This window comes from Ipomoea nil, unplaced genomic scaffold (assembly GCF_001879475.1).
Source record: "Ipomoea nil cultivar Tokyo-kokei standard unplaced genomic scaffold, Asagao_1.1 scaffold2694, whole genome shotgun sequence".
NCBI classification, from domain to species: Eukaryota; Viridiplantae; Streptophyta; class Magnoliopsida; order Solanales; family Convolvulaceae; genus Ipomoea; species Ipomoea nil.
In genome coordinates this window covers 3,583,219-3,605,963 of record NW_017619122.1, presented here as the reverse complement: position 1 = coordinate 3,605,963, position 22,745 = coordinate 3,583,219, and the positions used below count along the sequence as shown (strand labels likewise).

Sequence of the window (22,745 nt, the reverse complement as noted above, 5' to 3'; positions counted from 1 at the left end):
AAACTTCCAAAAATCTATCTTCTTTGGTACCACAATTGATGACAATTATGCTTGTGTTGCGTCCGTTCATATGTATGATGGATAGTTAAGTATTTCTCTTTGTTACAAATTAAATTGGAATTGTTTTCAGCTGTGTTAACATAACTAGAAATATCAACTTTTGTTTGTTTTCTTCTTCAATTTTAAGAATGTTTAATGTTAATATAAGCTCTTCTTTCTTCTTGTTTAAAAGTTATCATAGTTAATAATCTCTATTTGTTGGTATAAGTTAGTGATTTATTCCTTAATTGTTTAACTTTGGAGGCTTAAACCATAACATGGTTAACAAAAATTAAGGACTATATATATACTAACAACTATGGATAATTGAAACCACTAATCACTCATAACTAGGAGACTAATACTATACTTTTCCCATATATACATTACTTTAAAAAAAGAATTAAAAAATCAAACCTTTGCATATTGTAATAATTTTAATCAAATTTTTAAAATTTTAATGATGTTCACGGTTCACCAATATAATTGTACTCTTCAACTTAAAATATCCATACAAACTCTCAATATATTGACTTGTCATTTTAGGAAGTTTTCTTAATATTTATTGTATGAACCAATTACGTATCTGAGTAACTTATAACCTTATTATTATCCATTGAAGCCAAAGACCTTGTGGTCAAACGGCATAAAGTGACTCTATCATAATGGAAAGTCATGGGTATGAGGGCTTCAGTAAGTTGAAGAAGTATATATAAACAGATACTACATGTAAATCCATCTTTCCTTTATTTTTGGTTATCTGTGTATGGCTTCTGAAAATTTGCTTTTTTATTTTTTATTTATTTGTTTTTATGATAGTTTAAGAAGATGAATCTATTGGCCGCCAATAAGAAGGTCATCAAGAGAAGGTCTCCTACTCCCAAGAAGGTTCGGGTAAACATAATACATGCCATTTGTTGAGTTTGTCTCATATATGGATTAGGAATATGAGTTTGTCTCATACTAGGAGTAGAAGTGAAATGGGTAGACCCTTTGTACAGGGATTAGATGCCTATAAATATATTGGTTGTATCCCTAAGGGGTTGTGTCACCACAATCACCATCACTATGAATAAGAGTATTGTTTCACTCCCGTGGATATAGGCACATTGCCGAACCACGTAAATCTTGTCGTCTTTACCCTTTTTCTGCCATTGTTATTGTTTTTTGTTCTTGTTAATCTCAACAAATTGGTATCAGAGCATAGTTGAGATGGTTAGTTCAAGTACAAAATTCGAGGTATCAAAGTTTGGTGGTATAGGGAATTTTGAGTTATGGCGGTCTAGGGTAAAGAATTTGTTGGCATATCAGGACATTCTGAAAACCTTGAGGGCGGTAAAGCCAGCTAATCTGGAAGAGGCTGATTGGAAGGAGTTGAAAAAGCAGGAAACTATGAACGTGGTTCAAGCTGATGACTCTTATTATAGTGAAGGTGATGTTCTAGCGGTAACTAGTAATGTAACACCCCCCAAACAAGACCTATATAAAAGCCTTAACACATGCAGATTAAACGACAAAACTAGCATAGCGGAAGATAAAACGAAACTGGATAAAAGAAATCCAACGGGGTGTCACACCACGTCTACCAAACACGGTAAACGCTACGGCAAACAATCTGCAAGTGTATACATCTATCCCAAAACATTAGTCTAACTACATCGGCGCACAGGCCACAAAAGCAAGGATAAAGGTGCTAAGCTACCAGGCTCTAGACATCGCGCTCGTCTAAACATCACTTGAAAGATACAAAGATAAACATTGGGATGATGCCCGGTCAGCGAATAATGCTGGTAACCCACCAATACTGTTAAGTATCATAAATAGATAGATATAAGTCATAAAAACCATTTTCGAAGCGGAATACATATATATAAGTCAAAACCAAGATCAACTGTCAACACAAGACTCATCACTCTCAAGGATAACACGGGAACACATCCCAAACCACAAAGGTTAACCACACGCAAGGATAAAGACTCACCCAACGGCAACACATGCCACAACAACACAAGCCTCCGTGACTACACACATCACAAGAGAAGATCACACAACGCTGGCTTTACAAGCCCTCGCAACATCACCCATCACGAGTTGGTATGCCTTCCTTATGCCCTGTTCCAACCTTATGGTTACCCCCAACCTTGTACCTTCATGCCAACCATTACCTCCAGGACCCCTGTACTTCTTAGTCCAACCTTTTCCCTCCTGGGACCGTCGTCTCCCACCAACAAACCACCAACAAGACCACCAACTCATAGTACACAAGGTACCGTACACGGCAAAATACATGCCCGAATAACACATGTTATCCCCCAATCACGTGAACCTTACTCGAAGGAACACATCTCCATGATCACATCACGGCCACCACGAGGACCGCTGCAATACCTTGGTGACTAGCGTCCCATACCACTAATCGTGCAATCCAGGTAAAGCCACACACGCACCACCACTCACACGAGTCAATCAACGGATTACAACGAAGGTATGAAACCATACTCAATCAAGGAATGGGTCACAACCCAACAACAACAACAATGAATAACGCAAGTTATCATCCACCAAACGGAAGGTACAAACAACACACACGCTAGCATGAAGACAATAAACTAGCATGCTTAACAACGGAGAAACTCAAGATAGTTCCGAGGAACACACAAGACACCTCTCGGTCCAACGAAACACAATGTTGAACACTTAGCACGATTCAAGACACCAAAGTCCTACATGGATACCTACCGTATAGTTATAGACATACGAAACATCAAGAAGACACTCAAATAGTTCCACAAAAGAACAACGGGATGTCAAAAGACCAAATACCGAGGCAAACGAATCACGGGGAACAAATCCCATCTCAACACCAGTGTGTTCCCCGCGGGTGGACCCACGTGTAGGCCCCTACCTGTGGTTCTGCCCGCGGGTACACTACCCACAAGCCACTGTACCTACGGGTGGGCGGCGGGTAGGGCTCTCCCCGCCGTTCCGACCGCGGGTACATACTCCTGGGTAAAATAATCCCTTCGGGGATTTTCTTCTCCAAACACAAATTCAAGTCCAAAACATGCCAAATCTCACCCAACACAACAAAATGACTTGAATCATGGAAAATGCCAAGCAATGGCACAAAGGAACCCTAAACACAAGCTCTAGATATGCAATATCACAAGAAAAATGCATAAACCCTCACATTTCATAGCAAAACACATGTAGAATCCAAGAAATCACATATAGGTAAGCAAAATAGGTTTTGTAGAGCATGAGTTACCTCTTGAAGACCAAAAGACTTCACTTTACACCACAACAAGCTCTCCACAAGGCTTACATTCCAAACCCACTTCAAGATCAAACCAAAAGATAATAAAGATCCTACCTTTAAGAAAAGACGACTAAGATGGAACCAAAAACACAAGATGAACTTAGATCTTACCCTCCTAGATGCCCAAATAGGTGAAAGGTTGAATCTTGGAAGCAAATCTTGGAATCTTGACAAGGGTCTCAACTTGGCTTGGAGAATAAGCTACACTTCTTTTCTAGAGAGAAGTTAGAACTATTTTTCTAAGAATTGTAGGGAATGAAATGAAGAAGTCTTCTAGGTTAGGTTACAATACTAACTCTTGGTGAAAAGACAAGAATACCCTTACTAACCTTTAGAAAATGTAAGGAACAAGGGAACTCCCCTCAAAGCTCAAGGTACAACACAACTTAAAGGTTGACTAGTCAAATTCTAGTCCTTGATTATTAAAAATCAGGATTTTAGGAATTAATTCCTCAAATAAAAAATAGGATTAATTACTCAATTAATCCATGGATTGAATGTGGATTTTTGGGGTGTCACAAGTAACAAGTTGGAATATTGTTTGGACTTGTTGGATGTTTCTAGATGCTAGATGAGAAGGTGTTGAGGGGAGCTGTAGTGTTGGGCAGCGCGGATAGCAGGACGGGTCGCGGACCTGGTATGGGTTGGGCTTGTCACTAGTCTCGACATGGTATTGGTGTAGGCCGGATTTGGCGTGAGTCATGGCTGGTATGGGCCGGGCTTGGCGTGAGTCACGGCTGGTATGGGCTGGGCTTGTCATTAGTCTCGGCTGGTATCGGTATGGACCGGGGCTTGGCACGAGTCACGATTCGTATGGGTCGGACTTGGCATGACTCACGCTATCGGTATAGGCTGGTATCGGTATAGGTCGATATTGGCTCAGTATGGGCCAGTATGGCACTGGTATGGGCCGGGCTTGGCTTGAGTCACGCTTGGTGCGACGGATTGCTTGGAACGAAGCAGTTCATGAACATGCACTGGGAAACGTTTGATGTTGCGTTGTGCGTGTTGCTGGCCAGTGGTAATTGCTGGTTAGTGGAGCATTGGGCAAGGCACACGAGTTTAGTGTGACTTTGCAGGGGCGCTGTTGTGTTAGGGGCAGCGTGGATACCAGTAGGGGATATGGACCTAGTATGAGTCGGGATAATATGGCTTGGTGTTACGGATTGCTTGGGACGAAGCAGTTCGTGAACATGCACGGGGAAACGTTAGATGCTGCGTGGTGCGTGGTGCGTGTTGCTGACCAGTGGTAATTGCTGGTTAGTGGAGAATTGAGCAAGGCACAGGAGTTTAGTGTGACTTTGCAAGGGCGCTGTTGTGTTAGGGGCAGCGTGGATACCAGGGGGGGACATGGACCTGGTATGGGCCAGATGCAGGAGATCAGCTAAACGGGACAGTAAGCATGAGTCGCTGCTGGTATAACAGGTCGACGGCTGAGGGGCGAATGGCTTGGGACAAAGTGGTTCGTGTACATGTTGGAAAACGTTTGATGCTGCGTGGTGCATATGGCTGGCTAGTTGGGATGAACATGGTTGTTCCTACCCATGCGTATATGTGAGATATTTATTTTTCTCCTAAGGGGCATAATTGTGAAGGTGGAGATGATGATATAAGTCTTTTCTCCTAAGGAACATATTTGCCAAGGTGGAGATTTGTTGAGTTATCTTTTTCTCCTAAAGAGCATATTTTCAAAGGTGGAGATAGTCTTTTCTCCTAAAGGGCATATATGTGAAGGCGGAGATGGTGAGATAAGTCTTTTATCCTAAAGAGCATATTCGTCGAGGTGGAGATTTGTTGACTTATCTTTTCTCTTAAAGAGCATATTCGCCAAGGTGGAGATTGTTGAGTTTGTCTCATATATGGATTAGGAATATGAGTTTGTCTCATACTAGGAGTAGGAGTGAAATGGGTAGACCCTTTGTACAGGGATTAGATGCCTATAAATATATTGGTTGTATCCCTAAGGGGTTGTGTCACCACAATCACCATCACTATGAATAAGAGTATTGTTTCACTCCCGTGGATGTAGGCACATTGCCGAACCACGTAAATCTTGTCGTCTTTACCCTTTTTCTGTCATTGTTATTGTTTCTTGTTCTTGTTAATCTCAACACCATTGTTGTTTAATTATGAAGTTTGATGCATAAAATAAGACTGAATACCCCTGCTTGCACTACACTTCCTCTTTACTACCTTAGCTTACATACTATTGTGGAATGATGGGATTAGTGTTTGTTCTTATTAAGTTAACTAGTATTTTTTATGCGCGATGCACAAAACATAGGTGCCCAATATTAAAATTTATATTAAAATTTTAAATTTATTTAGATTTTAGATGTTTAAATTATTGTAAACAATAATAATAATGTAAAATATTTTTATAAATTTGATATTTATATTTAATTTTAGGAAATAACTAACATATAACTCCAATATATAATGTGTATATTATTATTATTATTATTATTATTGTTATTATTATTATTATTGTTATTATTATTATTATTATTATTATTGAAGAAGATGAAGAAGATAAGAAAATATGTGGTAGATGCATGTGCATAGTAACAATAGTGAAAAAGATAAAGGAAGTTATAATGGTAGGGGTATATTTGTCCAAAATATTGTATAGTACAACTTTTATAGCATAATGTATCAAAAAACTTAATGAAAAAAATGGACATAAATGAAGGGTATAACATTCATTCACTCACACTTATTATGTTTTTAGATAACACAACTTTGATGAAATGAGATATTGTTGCCACAGGCCACCCTGTTTGGTAAAATAGTTAGTTTTTATCAGTCAATTTTGGCTTAATTGCCCACTATTAGCTGTTTGACTTGGTTAAAAAATCAATATATATAAGTGTTTGGTTAATCAGTTTTTTGTAACTCTAAAATGCTAAAATTCAAAAAGCTGTTCAAAGCAACTTTTTCAATTAGCGTTTTGAGAAAAGTAATTATACCAATTATACCAAACAGCTATCAGCTAACGGGTGTTACATTTCTACAATCAGCTAATGGTATCAACTATTTATACCCTCTAATTAACCCAATCAGCTAACAGCTAACAACCATTTACCAAACAGTATGATTTTGGCTAATGACTGTTCATGCTGTATTTCTTGTGCCAAATTGATTCATGCACCAGGTTCTGCAACTTCCTGCTTACATGGCACTATTTGAGCAGGCTAAAGGTGAAGGTTCTAGGAGGGAGTATGGGTGTGTTGATGAAAACTCCACAGCTATGAGGAGAGCTCGAGAACTTCAAGCAAATCTTTCACCTCAATTTCCTAGTGTAGTAGTCAAGTTCTTGCTCCATTCTCATACTACTAGTGGATTTTGGTTGGTAAGCCCACATAACCATATCTCTTTGGTGTTAATTATGTTAAATAAAGTAATCTAAGCATGCTTATCACTGTGCCATCATTCTCAAATATAATATAATGATGTGATAGGAGGTCTGCCAAAAGATTTCTGCACTTCTCATCTTCCAAACCATGATACTGCCATTATCTTGGTGGATGAAAATGGAAGAGAAACAGAGAGCAAGTACCTTATTGAGAAGCATGGCCTGAGTGGTGGATGGAGAGGATTTCCCCTCCAACACAACTTGGTTCCCGGGGATGTTGTAGTTTTTCAGCTAATCCAACCTCTCAAGCTTAAGGTAGGTAACCCCATCCACCCTCCATAGCTTTTCTTTTGCGTAGCTTCAAGGAATTAGCCTCATTTTTACTCCTTTTCCTTGTTTTAGCTGTACGTTGTTCGGATAAATGACTCGGCAAATATTGCTGGTGCTATCAGCCTTCTGGATTTAAGTCATTATGCACAGCCAATTGCAACTGGTATGCTTTCCTTAGCTTGTTTCTTTTGCTCTCAGTTGTGTTGCATTGCCTCATCAACATTAGACTTGCATTTGAGTGTTACTGACTCGATCTATTACAATATAGTATCTGTTCATATCTACTTTCGCAACCTACTGAAGTACAAAGAGTCAATACCGCCCCGCTAGGGCTCGAACCCAAATGACCTCCCATTTGGGACAGTCACTTCAGGTCATTGGCTGGTATATTGGTATTATTCTAAAGAATATATTGTATATCTTATATCTCATCAATATAGGATTTATATTACGCACTGAATGAATAAAAATTTCTAGTTATTCATCCATCCAAACTATGCCAACTTGCACAAACCAACATATATAATATTCATTAGGACTGAACCATATACGCATAACTTTTTTTGTTATTCCAGAGGGTTTACTGCTGGAAGGTTATGATGTTGAGGAAAATGTGCTGAGAATTGAAGATGCTGCAGATCAGTTAACCAGAATACAGCATGAAAGTGACAATCTGGAGAGAGAAGTCTCTACATCAGACAACTTATTATCTGGCAGTGATAGAGATAACAACCCCCTGCAGCCTATGAATGTGGTTGAGTTTTCACAAGTGAAAAACTTTGAGGATTTCAACGTTGTTGTTAACAACCTAAACATAGATTCTGAGATCTCCGAAGACACTAGGCTCAAGTACTACGAGCTGTGCCGCAGTCGAAACGCGTATCTTCATGAGCTTGAAGAGCCTGGGTTGAACTACACGCTAATCGCCGGGGCAATAACAGAAACTGTGAAAATCGCCGATGGCATCAAAGCAGCCACGCTCGCAACGGGCCGTGATGTTTTGGAAGTATGGGACAGAACTCTGATTGGGGTGGGGCATTTCAGCATGGAAGTGGGGTTCTTGCGCGGCAGGATAAACGAGCTGATTAGGCTGTGTGAGGGGGCGGAAATTGTTGCCGGAAAGGAGAAAGAAAAAGCCATAGCTGAAGCGAAGATGAAAGATCTCCTGTACAAGGTGTCCAAGGTGAGTGGTGTGATTAAAATTTTGGAAGAGGAGATCCAGGCACACAGCGGCGGGGAGAGGGTAGAGGAGGTTTTCAAGAATGTTGCGAGTGCTGATTGGTGAAAACCCTTTTTTCTGTATTCCTGCTTGAATGTATGGCTATTGTATGTAAATTCATTAGTGGCTAATTTGTAGGAAATTTAATTTGTTAATCTATTGGACTATAAATAGCTTGCTGTAGTATGCTAAAGAAATCAAGGCAAATTCATTCTGAATTTTAAATACACAAGTTTTTCTTTCCTATTCTAGAATTTACTTTATATATATAGAATCTTGATCATGGGCAGCGGACTCCTCCCGTGCGACGGTCGTGCAGCAGTCTCATGATGCACCTCTCGCGTGCGATGATCGTGCGGCCGTCTCATGATGCATCCGCCCCTCCGATTTTTATCGGTGGCTCTCTATTGCTTCGATTTTCCACCATTGGGTCTCTGTTGAGTTGATCTTCCATCGAAGACTCATTGTTGCTTACCTTTGATCATCCATCACCGACTCTCCAGTGCTTCAATTTTATACTCTCCTTTGATTCAAATTTCCATTGTTGATTCTCTACTACTTCGATCTTTCATCACAAATTCTCTGCTTCTTCGATCTTGCACCGTCGGTTCTCTATTGCTTTGATCTTCCATTTCAACTCTTCGTTGCTTTGATCCACCATCAAAGATTCCCCGCGCGCTGCTTCAATTTATAATCGCCGGCTCTCTACTACTTTTGCATTTCAAGCCCACTTCTAATACCTATTTGAGCATTTTACCCCTACACCGAGGTAATTTAAATCTTTTTGTAGTTTGTGTGTTTGTAATAATATTGAAAATAAATATATTGAAACTGTAGAATGAGTTTAAAATAATTCAAATACGTCTCTCAATTAATTAGTCAATTTTTGTTCTTTATTAACCTAATTGCTCTATATCATTTCTCAAATCTCATTTCTCTTGATCACTCGGTCCTTATTATATTAATGTACTAGTATTATACGTGTGTGATGCACAATTTTTTTTTTTGGTATTATTAATTTAATTTTTTAAAAAATAGAGAAGAATGAAAAAATATTAAACAGTACAATATAATAATATAGTTAGAGTTTTATATATTTGGTGAAGTATCTATTTTCATAGCATACAGAATTAAAATTAAAATTTTGTATGGTTAATATCATCTCTAATCATATACATATTTAGATAAATTTATAGATAAAATTCACATAATTCAGTTGATTTATTCCTAATTGTATTTCATATATATTATAATTCTAGGAATATGAATAATAACTAATTAAGAGAATTATACTTAGAAATTAATAAAAAATGTAAATTTTAAATTTTGTATGAGTAAGTTTAAAATATAATCGGACGCATTTCATTATATGATTGTATAATACATTGTATATAAACATAATATTTATTTATTAATATGTATATAGGAAAATCTATAATATAATTTTATTAATTATAATTTATATTGATTGATTTATAAGTTAAAAAATTACATTTAAAAATAAAAAAAAATAGCACTTATATTTTGTATGACCAATATAGTGAATAAGTATGTATATATGTATTTAAAAATATTTCTAAATATTTATGAACACATATTTTGTTAATTTTATAATTTCATTTTCTTAATTATATTTCATATTTTATTAATTATAACTTAATGAAATTGCCACAAATATTTCCACGGAAGTGATAAACTAGCTCAAATCATGCATGAAAACCAACCATATTATTGAGCAAAGCATACTTGAGCCAGGAAAGAAAGAAGGACAAAAATAGCCATTGGAGCTTGACCCTTGGTGTTGACTGTGTTCTCCATCTGTTGATAAGTTGTACCATTGTACTATATACTTCATCTGAGTTGACTATAATCTATGTCTGTTTCAAATAGAACATGATATGGAGTGGACCCATCTACAACATCAGTAGGTAGCCTGTTGATAAAGTAAGAAAAGTGTAGAACACAATGCCCCCATAATTTGTCAGGCAGTCCAGATTGGAACTTTAGAGCCCTTGTAATGTTCAAAATGTGCTGATGTTTCCTTTCTGCCACCACATTCTGTTGGGGTGTGTATGCATAAGATTTCTGATGTAGAATTCCCGTTTCATAAAAAAATCATTCATCATAAATTCACCACCATTATATGTTCTAACAACCTTGATCTTGGCTAGGAACTGAGTGCAAACTATATTGTAAATGTTCTGAAAAATAGGCTTCACTTCTGATTTGTGCCTCATTAGATGCAACCAGGTAAATCTGCTATGATCATCTACCATGGTCAAGAAGTAATGTTCCCCTTTGAGGGATGCAACAGTAAAGGGGCCCAAACATCCATATGCAACAAATAAAAGCATGCCTTAGCTCTATTAACACTGACAGGGAATATGGATCTTTTGTGTCTTGCAAATTGACATACATCACAAAAAAAATTAGGTGTTTTAGAGAAGAGGAAAGTTTTATTCCTTTCAACAATTGTATCTTATTTACAGGAAAATGGCCTAATCTGTCATGTCACAGTTGTAAAGAGAAACTGTTACATGATCTAAAAACTTCATCTGAACTACAAGTCTTCTTCTTGACAAGGGGGTTGTTTATCAGATATAACCCATTTCTTTCTTTAGTAAAACCATCCACTATCCCAAGAGGTCCCTGAATTTTACAAGAATCAGCTTTCATAATAATTTCATAACCTGATTGCCTTATCAATTTAGTTGTAGATATAATATTGAAACTGAAGGATGGTATGTACAAAATATTTTGCAGTAATATGTTCATGTCTAGCCTAACTTGTCCCATGTGTGAGACATTCATCATTTCCCCATTAGGCAGCTTAACAGAAACTTCATGAATGGCATGGCATGTCTCAAAAAATTCTAAAGAACAAATAATATGATTTGTTGCACCAGAATCAAGAATTCATACACTTGATGAAAACAAGGCATTGTTAATATGGATATTAGAGATGAACCAGCCTTCAGGAGTTTTTGAAATCTGGCTTAAGGCCATTTTTGCTGACAGTCACAGTTGCACTAGTTGAGGCTTGATTCCCTTAGCTCTGATTCTACAATATAGATAACAATCTCTGAAATTGTTCAGATGTGAGACCTACATCACCAACCTGATTCACAAGGGAATTAGGAGCCTGTTGTGAGTCCTGAGTCTATCTAGTTATAGACTTATATCCTTGGATCCAGCCAGGGGGAAAACCATGTTTCTTGTAGCATTTGTCAATAATGTGACCAAGTCTTCTACAGAAAGTACACTTAGGCACACTCTTTCCTGATCTATTCCCATTTCCACTGCCATTATTGTATTTTTTCTTATTGTTTGGGGTTGAGACTGCAACCGTAGGTTGTTCTTGTTCATACTGATCTTGACCATTTTGCAGAACATTTGCTTGAATTATGTCACTGTTCTTTTGATTAAAAGAGTTTTTGATTTTCCTTTCAATTTTTAAAGCCATACTCAACACTTTCTCAAGGGTAGGAATAGGTTCCATAACAAGAATTGCAGATTTAATACTCTCATATTCTTCAGTTAGGCCTTTCAAAAACCTAATGATTTGATCCTCTTCTTTTTCCTTTTGTATCTTACTTACTAAGGAGCAGGTACACTTAGGAATACATTCACAAGCAGGAATTGTTCTCATAGCATTCATTTGCATCCATAAACAATTGCTTTTAGTAAAATACTCGTTGATTGAGAAGTTACCTTGTGAGCATCGATAGATCTCATTTTGCAGCTCAGCAATCCTGTGTGAGTCTATCTGAGAGTATCTCTTCTTCAGAGTGTTCCACACATCTGATGCAGTTTCAAGGTACGGGACTCCTTCTGCAATCGTGGAGCTGAGAGACTTGAGGATCCACGAGCAGACAATGTTGTTGCACCTCTTCCAAAAAGAGAATCTCCGATCAGTTTCCTCAGGCCTAACTATGGATCCATCAACAAATCCATATTTGTTCTTCACTTCGAGAGCAATCCTCATTGATCGACTCCATGACGCATAGTTCACCTCAGACAAGAGCGGAGAGACGAGAATCAAATTAGGATTCTCCATAATATGAAGATTCCAAGGATCGTCGAATTCCTGTGCATGATCGACATTCATCGGAATCTGACTCGAAGAAGCATCGGCTTCGGCTTGTTCTGTGTTATTCTGATTTTCTACGTAGCTACGACGCTCTGATACCATGATAAACTAGCTCAGATCATGCATGAAAACCAACCATATTATTGAGCAAAGCATACTTGAGTCTGGGCAGAAAAGAAAGGAAAGTTGCTGAACAGAAAGAAGGAAGCTCAACATGAGCTTATATACAGAGATAAGAAAGAAGCAGTTATAACTACCAGGAAAGAAAGAAGGACAAAAATAGCCCTTGGAGCTTGACCCTTGGTGTTGACTGTGTTCTCCATCTGTTGATAAGCTGCACCATTGCACTATATACTTCATCAGGAAGAAATATTATATTTTGCAATTTCATTAATTAAATAAATTATAATTACCAAATATTGTGACAATTACCACAATAATTTAATTAATTATATTAATTATAATATTTGTTCTCTTCCAATATTGAAATATATTACCATAAAATTGCCATAATAATTAATAAAATTGTCACAATTTTGAAAACCCTTCTTCTGTAGTGTTGCTTGAATGAATGGCTGTTGTATTCAATTCATTAGTGGCTAATTTGTTGGGAATTTTAAAGACACAAGTTTTTCTTTCCTGTTATAGAATTTCTTTTATATATAGATATAGAATCTTGATCAAGTCTAACGGACTCATCCCGTGCTACGATTGTGTGCCGTCTCATGATGCACCCCTCCCGTGCGACGACCGTGCGACTGTCTCATTGCTGATTCTCTATATATATATATATTTTTTTTTTATCTTTCATCACAGATTCTTTGCTTCTTCGATCTTCCATTGCCAGCTCTCTATTGCTCGATCTTCCTTTTCAACTCTTCGTTGCTTTGATCCACCATCACTAACTCTCCACTGCGGTCGTGCCGCCATCTCATGATGCACCCCTTCCGTGTGACGATCGTGCGGCCGTCTCATCGCCGATTCTATACTTCTTCAATCTTCCATCACAAATTTTCTGCTTCTTACTACATGTTTGAGTCTTTTATCCCTAAATCGTGGTAATTTAAAATTATATATACAAATAAAATTATTACCACTGATTAAGAAACTTGGATTTAGTACCAAGGTTCTGAGGTAAGGATCAATTGGTAAGCCAAAATCCTTGTATCTAGGATCTTATGGACTATTCATAATAGGCCTACACAAGATAATATTACAATTGTGATATATATATATATATATATATATATATATATATATATATATATATATATATATATATATATATATATATATATAGGGTTGCATTCAAATACAAACCCCCTTAAAATACAAACTTGAGCTCGTGCACACACTAACATACTTACATGCACATAGGGCGAACTGCCAACAATTTCTGGGATTAGCACGTGCACACATTAACATACTTACATGCACACAGCGCGTAGGAGGAAAAATCACAACCATCCATCAAAGCTCGTGCACACATTAACATACTTAATGCACACAACGCGTAGGAGGAAAATTAACATCCAAGAGCAATTCACTATATCCACCACTACTTGGTTCCTAGATACAATGAATTCCGTGATCTAGTGCTTTGATCACCAAGCCCGCTGTAACACCCCCATTTTCCAAAACCAAATTAATTTATAAAAAGGCATATCTTTGATTAAAATTTCGTTATTTAATTGCGGAAGCTAAAAAAAAATAAGGAAAAATAAGGGATGCTACCGCCACGTTTAGATAACAACATATATCCAAACGCACAGGCTAAAATATAACACTACTAAAAACAACCCAAAACTAATACTAGTCTACTAACTCAAATAATACCATTGTCTAGATACAACTTCTAGATTTTCTAACAAAATAAAACTCCAAAGCTCTAAAGGATGAATCGCTCTCATGCACCGAATGTCATGCAAGATGTACCTGCACAAGAACTAAGGAGGGGACAAATTAAATTCAGCATACAACATCTGGTAAGACTTATTACAGCCCGTAAAATATTTGCACATAACACGTAACACTTTGGAACACATAATTCCATGTTAACCCCTTAGTCATATTATCGTTAGATTAATTCCTCATACCACTCCACATTTAATCACCAATTATCATATCAATCATATAATAAATATAATTTATAATTCCACATAACATTCAAGAATTTTCCATACAATCATTTAACTTCACATAAAATTCCACAACCTCCACGTTTCACCACTTTTATCAATAATAGGATAGGATTTAATCCTTTATTTACCACAAATTTCCATCAATCAAAATATATTATGACATTTTCATATTTATCCACTGTTTACCACCAAGTCAATGAGGAGGAAAAATACCAGGCAAGAGCCATTACTTCGGCCCCAGTGACCAAAAAAACCAACCGGAGACCCACACAGTTGGTCCGAGATCAATTCCTTAAGTATGCATACCCCCAATGGGAGACCTACACCAATGGGCCGAACGAACTCGAGGAGTCTGTGGGATTAACTACCCGGCCCACACCGGTATATAATAATAATCCACCATCAAACGTGAGAGACCAAACTCACAAGAAAATCCGGGTACAAATCCTCCTTGACCAAAGTGAATTATAATATAATTTTATACCAATTAATTTATTCTCTCCACCATAATCAAATATACAAATATATGCATGACAATACATTGATTACACCACTTTTCATACCATGTACCAAATATTCATACCACATACCAATATGTATTATTATAATATATAATATATAATATACGCACAAACTAATTCATATGCTTAATACATACCTATAAACAAGTAATAAATGAAATCATACAGTACGTACACCAACCAACCAAACATACATATATTCATAACTACTCAGTCTATTAAGCAACATATAATTCGAATACGTATATGACATACAATATAAGTTCACGCATATATACTAATTAAAATGCAATTCCAGTACCAATAATCGGATTATATACATTATATATATATATATATATATATATATATATATATATATATATATATATATATATGTATTTATTTCAAATAACTTACTTATTAAACACAATTTGCACGAAGATCATGAATCACACATAGCAATCATTCAAAGATAACAAAATTGATTTTTGATGAAAATGAATTTCACATAAGCACTTAGGAGAATATTTTTATCTTGGGGAAAAATAATTTTGAGTGAACATGTTAGATATATTAAATATAATATATTTAATATAATATTGATACTGCTAATTATACGCAAGCAATATAAAATACCCGAGACCGTTCAAAGCGAATAAAAGACTTTATTGATCACGGTAAATGCCCTAAGTACAATCTACTTGGTTGCTCTGAGCACCGACTGAGTGCAGTCGGGATTCTCTAACAACAACCTATCGATCGTCCCAAAGTCCACTACACTGTAGCTACTGCGGGTATTTATTGCCGCTGTGCCGGAGACAAAGATCCGGTCGTTCGGCATGCTCTCCACGTAGCCTCCACGTGTCATCCTCACGGGTGCCCAGTCTATCGATGCAGAGAGCCGCCACGTGTCTTTTATCAGCTCTCTCGTCAAAGGGCTACCGCTCGGTGGTCGACACTGCCGCTCGGGCAACTCCCGACCGGGTTTTTCACGAGGAGCCCGACCTGTTACCTGCAAAAGATAAAAGAGAAAAGGACGAAGGCATCTCGGTCGTGGTGGAGCTATGTCGGTCGGGATATCTCCTACCAAGAGCCCCCCAGCCCGGGCCTTTTTGATCGTCCGGGAAAAAACGGGACGGGATGAAGAAGCTCAACCGCCGGTCATAAACCCGACCTGCCAGCTGACATTCCTCTCCTCGCCACGTGTCGGCCACTGCCGGCCTCTGCGTCTGCAACCGTCGCCTCGGAATCAGTGCGGGTCGTGTCAAGCAAGTGGGCTCGTTTCCCGCCTAAATGCTCTCCTATAAATAGGCCCTTGAGGCCCTCATTTGAACTTTCCTCATTCTTTTGCTTCAGCCGGTACTCTCAGAGAGCCCCGAGCAGAGCACCTTAACAAGGCAGTCGAGCAAGGAAACCTTCAAGCTTTCAATCGCAAAGTTCCTCCATTCGGTAAGTTCTCAACCCCTCCCTTTACTTCGCGCTTTCATTTATAAGTAGAACTGATAGGCCAACTAACTGTCCCGGACGTCTCAAGTCCCTTACTAACCCCGACCGACCTTTAGGTAGATCGAAATGACGGACTCTGACAGCCAGAACGCCTCGATCGCGGACTACGACGAGGAGGTCGAGTACCTCAGCGACGAGGAGGTGGACATCGTGTCCTACTCTCCCGAGGTCATCCACCGACCGGCGCCAGCCCACGAGCGGGCTTCCGAACAAGACAACGCGTCAAGCTCCTCTGGGTCATCGAGCTCCAGCTCAAGCGGATCGGGGAGTTCCGGCGAAGAGGAAGAAGAAGGAGCCTCATCGGGCAGACAGGGCTCCCCGCCCGAAGGCGTTAGGGAAACGCCTACCCGGGTGGTTGGGGACCACCCGGAAACTGCTCCTCGACGAGGCGACCGGGAAAATACTCCCGAGCCGGCCGAGGAAGACACAGCTGGGCCAAGCGCACCAGCAGCAACGGAGTTCGAATTCTTGAACAACGAGAATGTCGAACAACAAATGAGCCGATTCACCAAAGGCGAAGCGGCTAGGATTGCTGAAAGGCTCAGAGGGCGGGTGGAATTTGACACGAGCCGAAAGTTAGGGAATGTGATCGATTGGCACCGGGGCAAGTGGATCGGGATGCATTACGACTCCCTGATGGCCCCGATCGCCATTCCCTTCCCCCCCCCCCCCCCTCTTGATGGCCTTCTTGGCATACTACCGGGTCGTCCCGGCTCAGATCTGCCCCAACTCGCACCGGATCATCGCCTGCTTTCCCCAGATATGCGCTCGGAACGAAGCCGCCTGCACGATGGAGTTATTCAACTACATCTACCAGGTCAAAGTTCTCCCGGGCAGCTACGGAGGCGGGTTTCTAATGCTGCAGTCTCGGGCGGACATGTGCGCCATCAAAGGCCTGCCCGGGAACAACAAGGGGTGGAAGAATAGAATTTTCTCCATCAAATACGATCCCTGGATCCTCCCGGTCGACCGTGCTTGGAGCACCCACTTTCGGAAACAAGTGGTGCCAGACGAGACACAAGCGCTCAAGGAGACGGTCGCTCGGATCTCGAGCGAGCTGCACGAGTATACAATCTTCCGAACGGCCGAGAGTCTCGAGGCGGCTAAACTCCCGCCCCCTACGTATGAGCTACGGGAAAAATATCTGCCCGTACCTATGGGCGTGACGGTCGCCAAGACGTCGAGGCGGAAGAAGAAAGGTTTAACCCGAGCTTCTCTTCCCGATCTAACTTTATATTCCGATCAATCTGACTTTGCTTCTTTATTTGCAGCCATGGTAGAGTTCGGAGACGAAGATGCCCCCCTTCCCCCGCCCGCCAAGATCTCCCTTGGCGGCAAGAAGAAGGCGAAGGCGAAGCCAACCGGGGAAAAGGAGATCCCCTCGGCCCGACCGCTAAGCGCCTCGACCGTGACGACGGCCGAGGGCTTCATCGTCGAGCCCTCAGACGTCCTGGTCACCCGGGTGGAAGTCGCCCATGGTAAGGAGAAGGTCTCCGACCAGGGCGTGACCGAGGTGGGCGGCATGAAACGCCGTCGAGAACAACGCAGTCCAAGCCCCTCGGTCGGGCGAGGGAAGGACGACACGTCTATATTGGCCCGGATTGGCAACGCCGGGCCAGCTAGGGAGGATCTGGGGAAGATGACCCCAACCCAAGTGGCCGAGAGGATTGGCCATGACCTGGCCGAGGTAAGCTTTCTCCCACTGCCTTTCTCTTTTTGTACAAGTATCTTCATCTGGGCTAATCCGAAATATCTTTTTGTACCGCAGATTTCCCGAGCGGCCCAGCTCCTACAAGGTCGGGCCATGCTGGCCGAAGAAGCCGACCATCACAAGAAGACGGCCGCTCGTCGCTTGAAGGAAATCAAGGACATCCAGGCCGAGCTGGAGAAGGCTCAGAAGGGCCTAAAGAAGAGCGAGGAAGACCGGGTTCTCGCGGAGAAGGTTGCCCAACGGGCGATCGGGGAAGCCAAGGAGCTGAAGGCCCGACTTGACAATCCGAGCGAGCTGGTACAGTCTGTCTTCAAGGACAGCGAGTCGGGCTCGGCGTTTCTCACAGCGGCCCGGGGAACAAAGGTCGGAGAAGACCTAATCCTCTCCTTTGGACGATGGGCCTTCAAAGCCGGGCAACGCAAAATGCTCGAGCGAGCTCGTACCCGGATGGAGCAAGCTCTTGAAGGAGACGACCTCCAACTGGTCCTATCGACCTTGCCCCCAGACCTAGCTGACCCCGGTCCCTCTCCCTTCGCTCCGAAAGAAAAGGCGGCCGAGCCTGGTGGATCGTCTGCGGCCACTCCGAGCGGGAAGGAAGCGGCTGCTGGAGCTCAGGAAGTAAAGAAGTAGAATAGGCTTCTTCTTTTTTGTAAAGGAACACTGATCGGGAGCCCGATCCCGAATTTGTACCGGGCACTCTTTTTCAATCAATGAAACTCGTTTTTTGTTAAACTTATATTGTTCGTCTTTCTTTCTGCTTTTTAACTTTTAGTCATGCACATGCCGCCCCTTAATGCTCGACCTCATGGCCTTTTGGCCAGGTCCTGCACTACTCGATCCGTTCGACGCCCGACCTTATGGCTTTATGGCCCGGTCGTGCATCCGAGATTTCGACATCAAACTGGCCAACCTGATCGGGTTTACCCGGTCTCCAGGCCTTGTCAAAATTTTTGAAAATAAGTAAGCTTCTACGGTCGGGATATTTCCGAACGACGGGCCTGTAAGCTTCTACGGTCGGGATATTTCCGAACGACGGGCCTGTAAATACTTCCTTCATCCCAGCCCCCACATTATTGTGCGCTCGAGGCACGAGTGGGTGCAATAGTGGACAAGAGGTGATCGGATCGGGGAATTATGCTGTGTGCTCCTGGCTTCCCCGACCGGTGGCGTGACTTGAATGTCCGCCGATGTGGAGCGCGTCTGACCGGTCGATAAATTCGCCCGGTCGGTGTAGCTTGAAGATAAATTGATCTGCGTGCACCGAAGGTAAAGAAAATGACCGACCGGGCCGCCGCATGCAAGCGGTCAAGCAATCACCGATCGTATATACATTAAAACCTTCCCGCTCGCAGGCGGTTAATATCTACAAACATAGGAACTTAACTACAAACGACGACCGGACCTACACACAGGTCAAGCCCCCTCTTCGTCCAAAGGTTACAAAAAAACAGGCTTAATGCCTAAACATAACGAGGTGCTTGGAATTCCAAGTCCCCTCGATTACCCGACCGGTTGTCGTCTCTAGTCGGTATGTACCCGGCCGTATGATCGCGCTGATGATGTACGGCCCTTCCCAGTTTTGAGCTAGCTTTCCGCCCTCTAAAGGTTGACTGGCCTCCCTTCGTCGTAGAACATAATCTCCAACCTGAAAATAACGAGGGTTGACCCGAACGTCTTTAGAACTCTTAACACGCTTCTGATATTCGGCCATGCGCCGAGCGGCTAGCTCTCTTTTTTCTTCGACCGCATCGAGGTCTACGGCCATGGCATGCTCATTCTCCTCCGCATTGTAGGTTCTCTCTCGATCAGTCGGGATCCAAGCCTCGATCGGGAGTCGGGCTTCAGCTCCATAAACCAGGGCGAAAGGGGTCTCCAAAGTAGCTTCCCTCGGGGTCGTCCGATAAGTCCATAAGACATATGGCAACTCATCGGCCCAACTACGACCTGCCGAATGCAGCTTCTTTTTTAGACCTTCCAAAATCGTCCGGTTTGCATTTTCCACTTGACCGTTTCCCTGCGGGTAAGCCACCGACGATCGGATGTGAGTCGTCCCGATCGTGGCCAAAAAGTTCTGGAAGTACTGGCTTACGAACTGGCGGCCATTGTCACTGATGAGATGTACGGGCACGCCAAAGCGGGAAACCACATTTCGCCAGAGAAAACGAGCACATTGCTGAGAGGTGATCGTGGCTAGGGGCTCGGCTTCTATCCACTTGGAGAAATAATCAATGGCGACAATCACGAACCTTCTCCGACCAGAGAGCTGAGGGAAGGGGCCCAAGATATCCACCCCCCACCTAGCGAAAGGAATTGCGGTCGTGACTGGTTGATAGAAGGTTGCCGGTCGTCCAGGCATCCGGGCGTACAGTTGGCACGTCTCACACTCCCGAGCTAACTTTTCACAGTCTAGCTGGAGGGACGGCCAATAGTACCCGATCAGCATGATACGACGGGCAAGCGATCGGCCTCCTTGATGCGAGGAGCAAATTCCCGAGTGGAGTTCTTTCATGACTAAATCGGCCTCAAATGCGGTCAAGCAACGCATGAGAGGGCCTCCATATGATCGCCTGTAGAGACGGCCGTTCAAGACTTGGAACCTCGGGGCTCTCAGTCTGGCTTTTCGAGCACGCTGAGGGTCATCGGGAAGTCGACCGTGCTCGAGGAACTCCTTCAGATCAGTGATCCAATTGTCTTCTACCGGTTGGATTGGATTGACCGGTAGACGATGGATGCTGTGTCTCGGGATCACTAAAATCCGAGCTATCTTCGACATGTGTTCCGGGGCATCTTGAGCCAATTTAGATAAGATATTTGCGTCGGCATTATCCAATCGGGGTATGTGTCGGACGGTATACCCTCGGAACTGAGCGAGCTTCTCCATGGCAAGATCTCGGTAAAGCTGCAGGCGCTCTCCATTGACTTCATAATCCCCGAGAACTTGCCCGACCACGAGCGCGGAATCTGTCTGAGCTCGGATGTATTCAGCCCCCAAGTCCCGAGCGCACTGTAAGCTATTAACAAATGCTTCGTACTCGGCTTCGTTATTGGTCGGGTGGAACTGGTACATTAGAGCAAAATAGACTTTGAATCCTTCCGGGCTCGTGACCACCACTCCTCCTCCTGCTCCCTTCTTGCTACTTGACCCATCAGTAGCTAACGACCACCACTTGGCCTCGGGATCCGCAACCTCGGGAGGTCGGGTATCCCGGGCGGTGCACTCGACCAAGAAATCAGCAAGAGCTTGACCTTTGATAGCTGGCCTTGGTCGGTATTCGATCGCGTATTGTGTCAGCATTAACGCCCAATTGACTAGGCGGCCGGAGGACTGGCCCGATCGGCTGATCGGTCAACATGCGAATTGCTCGACCTTGGAAGTAGGGAGCCAACTTCTTCGCGGCAATGTATAAGGCGTAGACGACCTTCTCTAGCCGGGAGTACCGGAGCTCGAGACCATGTAGCCCGTGGCTTACATAGTACACCGGTCGCTGGACCCCTTCCGGATCGGTTCGGCACAACACTGCGCTTACTGCGCGATCGGACACGGCGAGGTACACGTCTAGCTCTTCTCCGAGCTCAGGCTTTGAGAGCACGATCGGTGACATGAGATATTCCTTCAGCTCATCAAAAGCCGCTCGGCACTCTTCGTCCCAGACGAATCCATTAACCTTCCGCAATACCTTGAAGAAAGGTAAAGCGCGCTCGGCTAGCTTGGAGAGGAACCGGCTGAGGGCTGCCAACCGGCCGGTCAACTGCTGGACTTCCCGAACGGTGGAAGGTGGTTGCATGTCCAGAATCGCTTTTACTTTGGCCGGGTTGGGCTCAATTCCTCTCTTGGTCATCATATAGCCGAGGAACTTGCCGGTCTGAACCGCGAATGTGCACTTGGTCGGGTTCAGCCGCAACTGGTACTTCCTCATGATCTGGAAGCACTCCTGGAGATCCCGGGTGTGGTCGGATCGGTCTCGACTCTTGACCAGCATGTCATCGATGTAAGCTTCCATCGTTCGGCCCAATAGATCGGCAAAGAGCATGTTGACCATCCTCTGGTAGGTCGCCCCTGCGTTCCGGAGACCGAACGGCATTACTCAGTAACAATACAGCCCGTCCGGGGTCACGAAGGCTGTCTTGCTCTCATCTTCATGGTGCATCATGATCTGATGGTATCCCTTGAAGGCATCCATGAAGCTCATTAATTCGGCCCCGGCCATCTCGTCGACCATCTGGTGTATGCTCGGTAGAGGATACGGGTCAAGCGGACAGGCCTTGTTGAGGTCTGTAAAATCGATGCACATCCTCCATGCTGGGGGCTTAGGAACAAGAACGATATTTGCCACCCACTCGGGATAAACCACCGGGCGGATGTGTTCGATCGCCGCCATCTTTTTGACTTCTTCTCTGACGAATTCGCGGCGATCGGAGGAAAGGTGTCATGTTTTCTGCACGACCGGCTTGGCTGAGGGATCGACGGCCAATTTGTGACAGATGACCGATCGATCGATCCCGGGCATGTCTTCAGGCCCCCACGCAAAGAT

The 22,745-nt window shown here is 42.5% G+C and overlaps 2 protein-coding genes across 2 annotated transcripts; one reads left to right on the top strand and one right to left on the bottom strand.

Moving 5' to 3' along the window:
- Window positions 1-714: 714 nt before the first annotated feature.
- LOC109155210 (B3 domain-containing protein Os01g0234100-like) lies at window positions 715-8,328 on the top strand. The gene is made up of 7 exons (XM_019302927.1): window positions 715-732; window positions 859-933; window positions 1,240-1,476; window positions 6,513-6,696; window positions 6,820-7,028; window positions 7,116-7,206; window positions 7,619-8,328. Exons 1-7 carry the CDS (start codon window positions 715-717, stop codon window positions 8,326-8,328), a joined length of 1,524 nt encoding a protein of 507 aa, XP_019158472.1.
- Window positions 8,329-11,422: 3,094 nt separating this feature from the next.
- LOC109155209 lies at window positions 11,423-12,454 on the bottom strand. Its single transcript, XM_019302926.1, has one exon. It carries the CDS (start codon window positions 12,452-12,454, stop codon window positions 11,423-11,425), a length of 1,032 nt encoding a protein of 343 aa, XP_019158471.1.
- Between the last annotated feature and the right edge of the window lie 10,291 nt (window positions 12,455-22,745).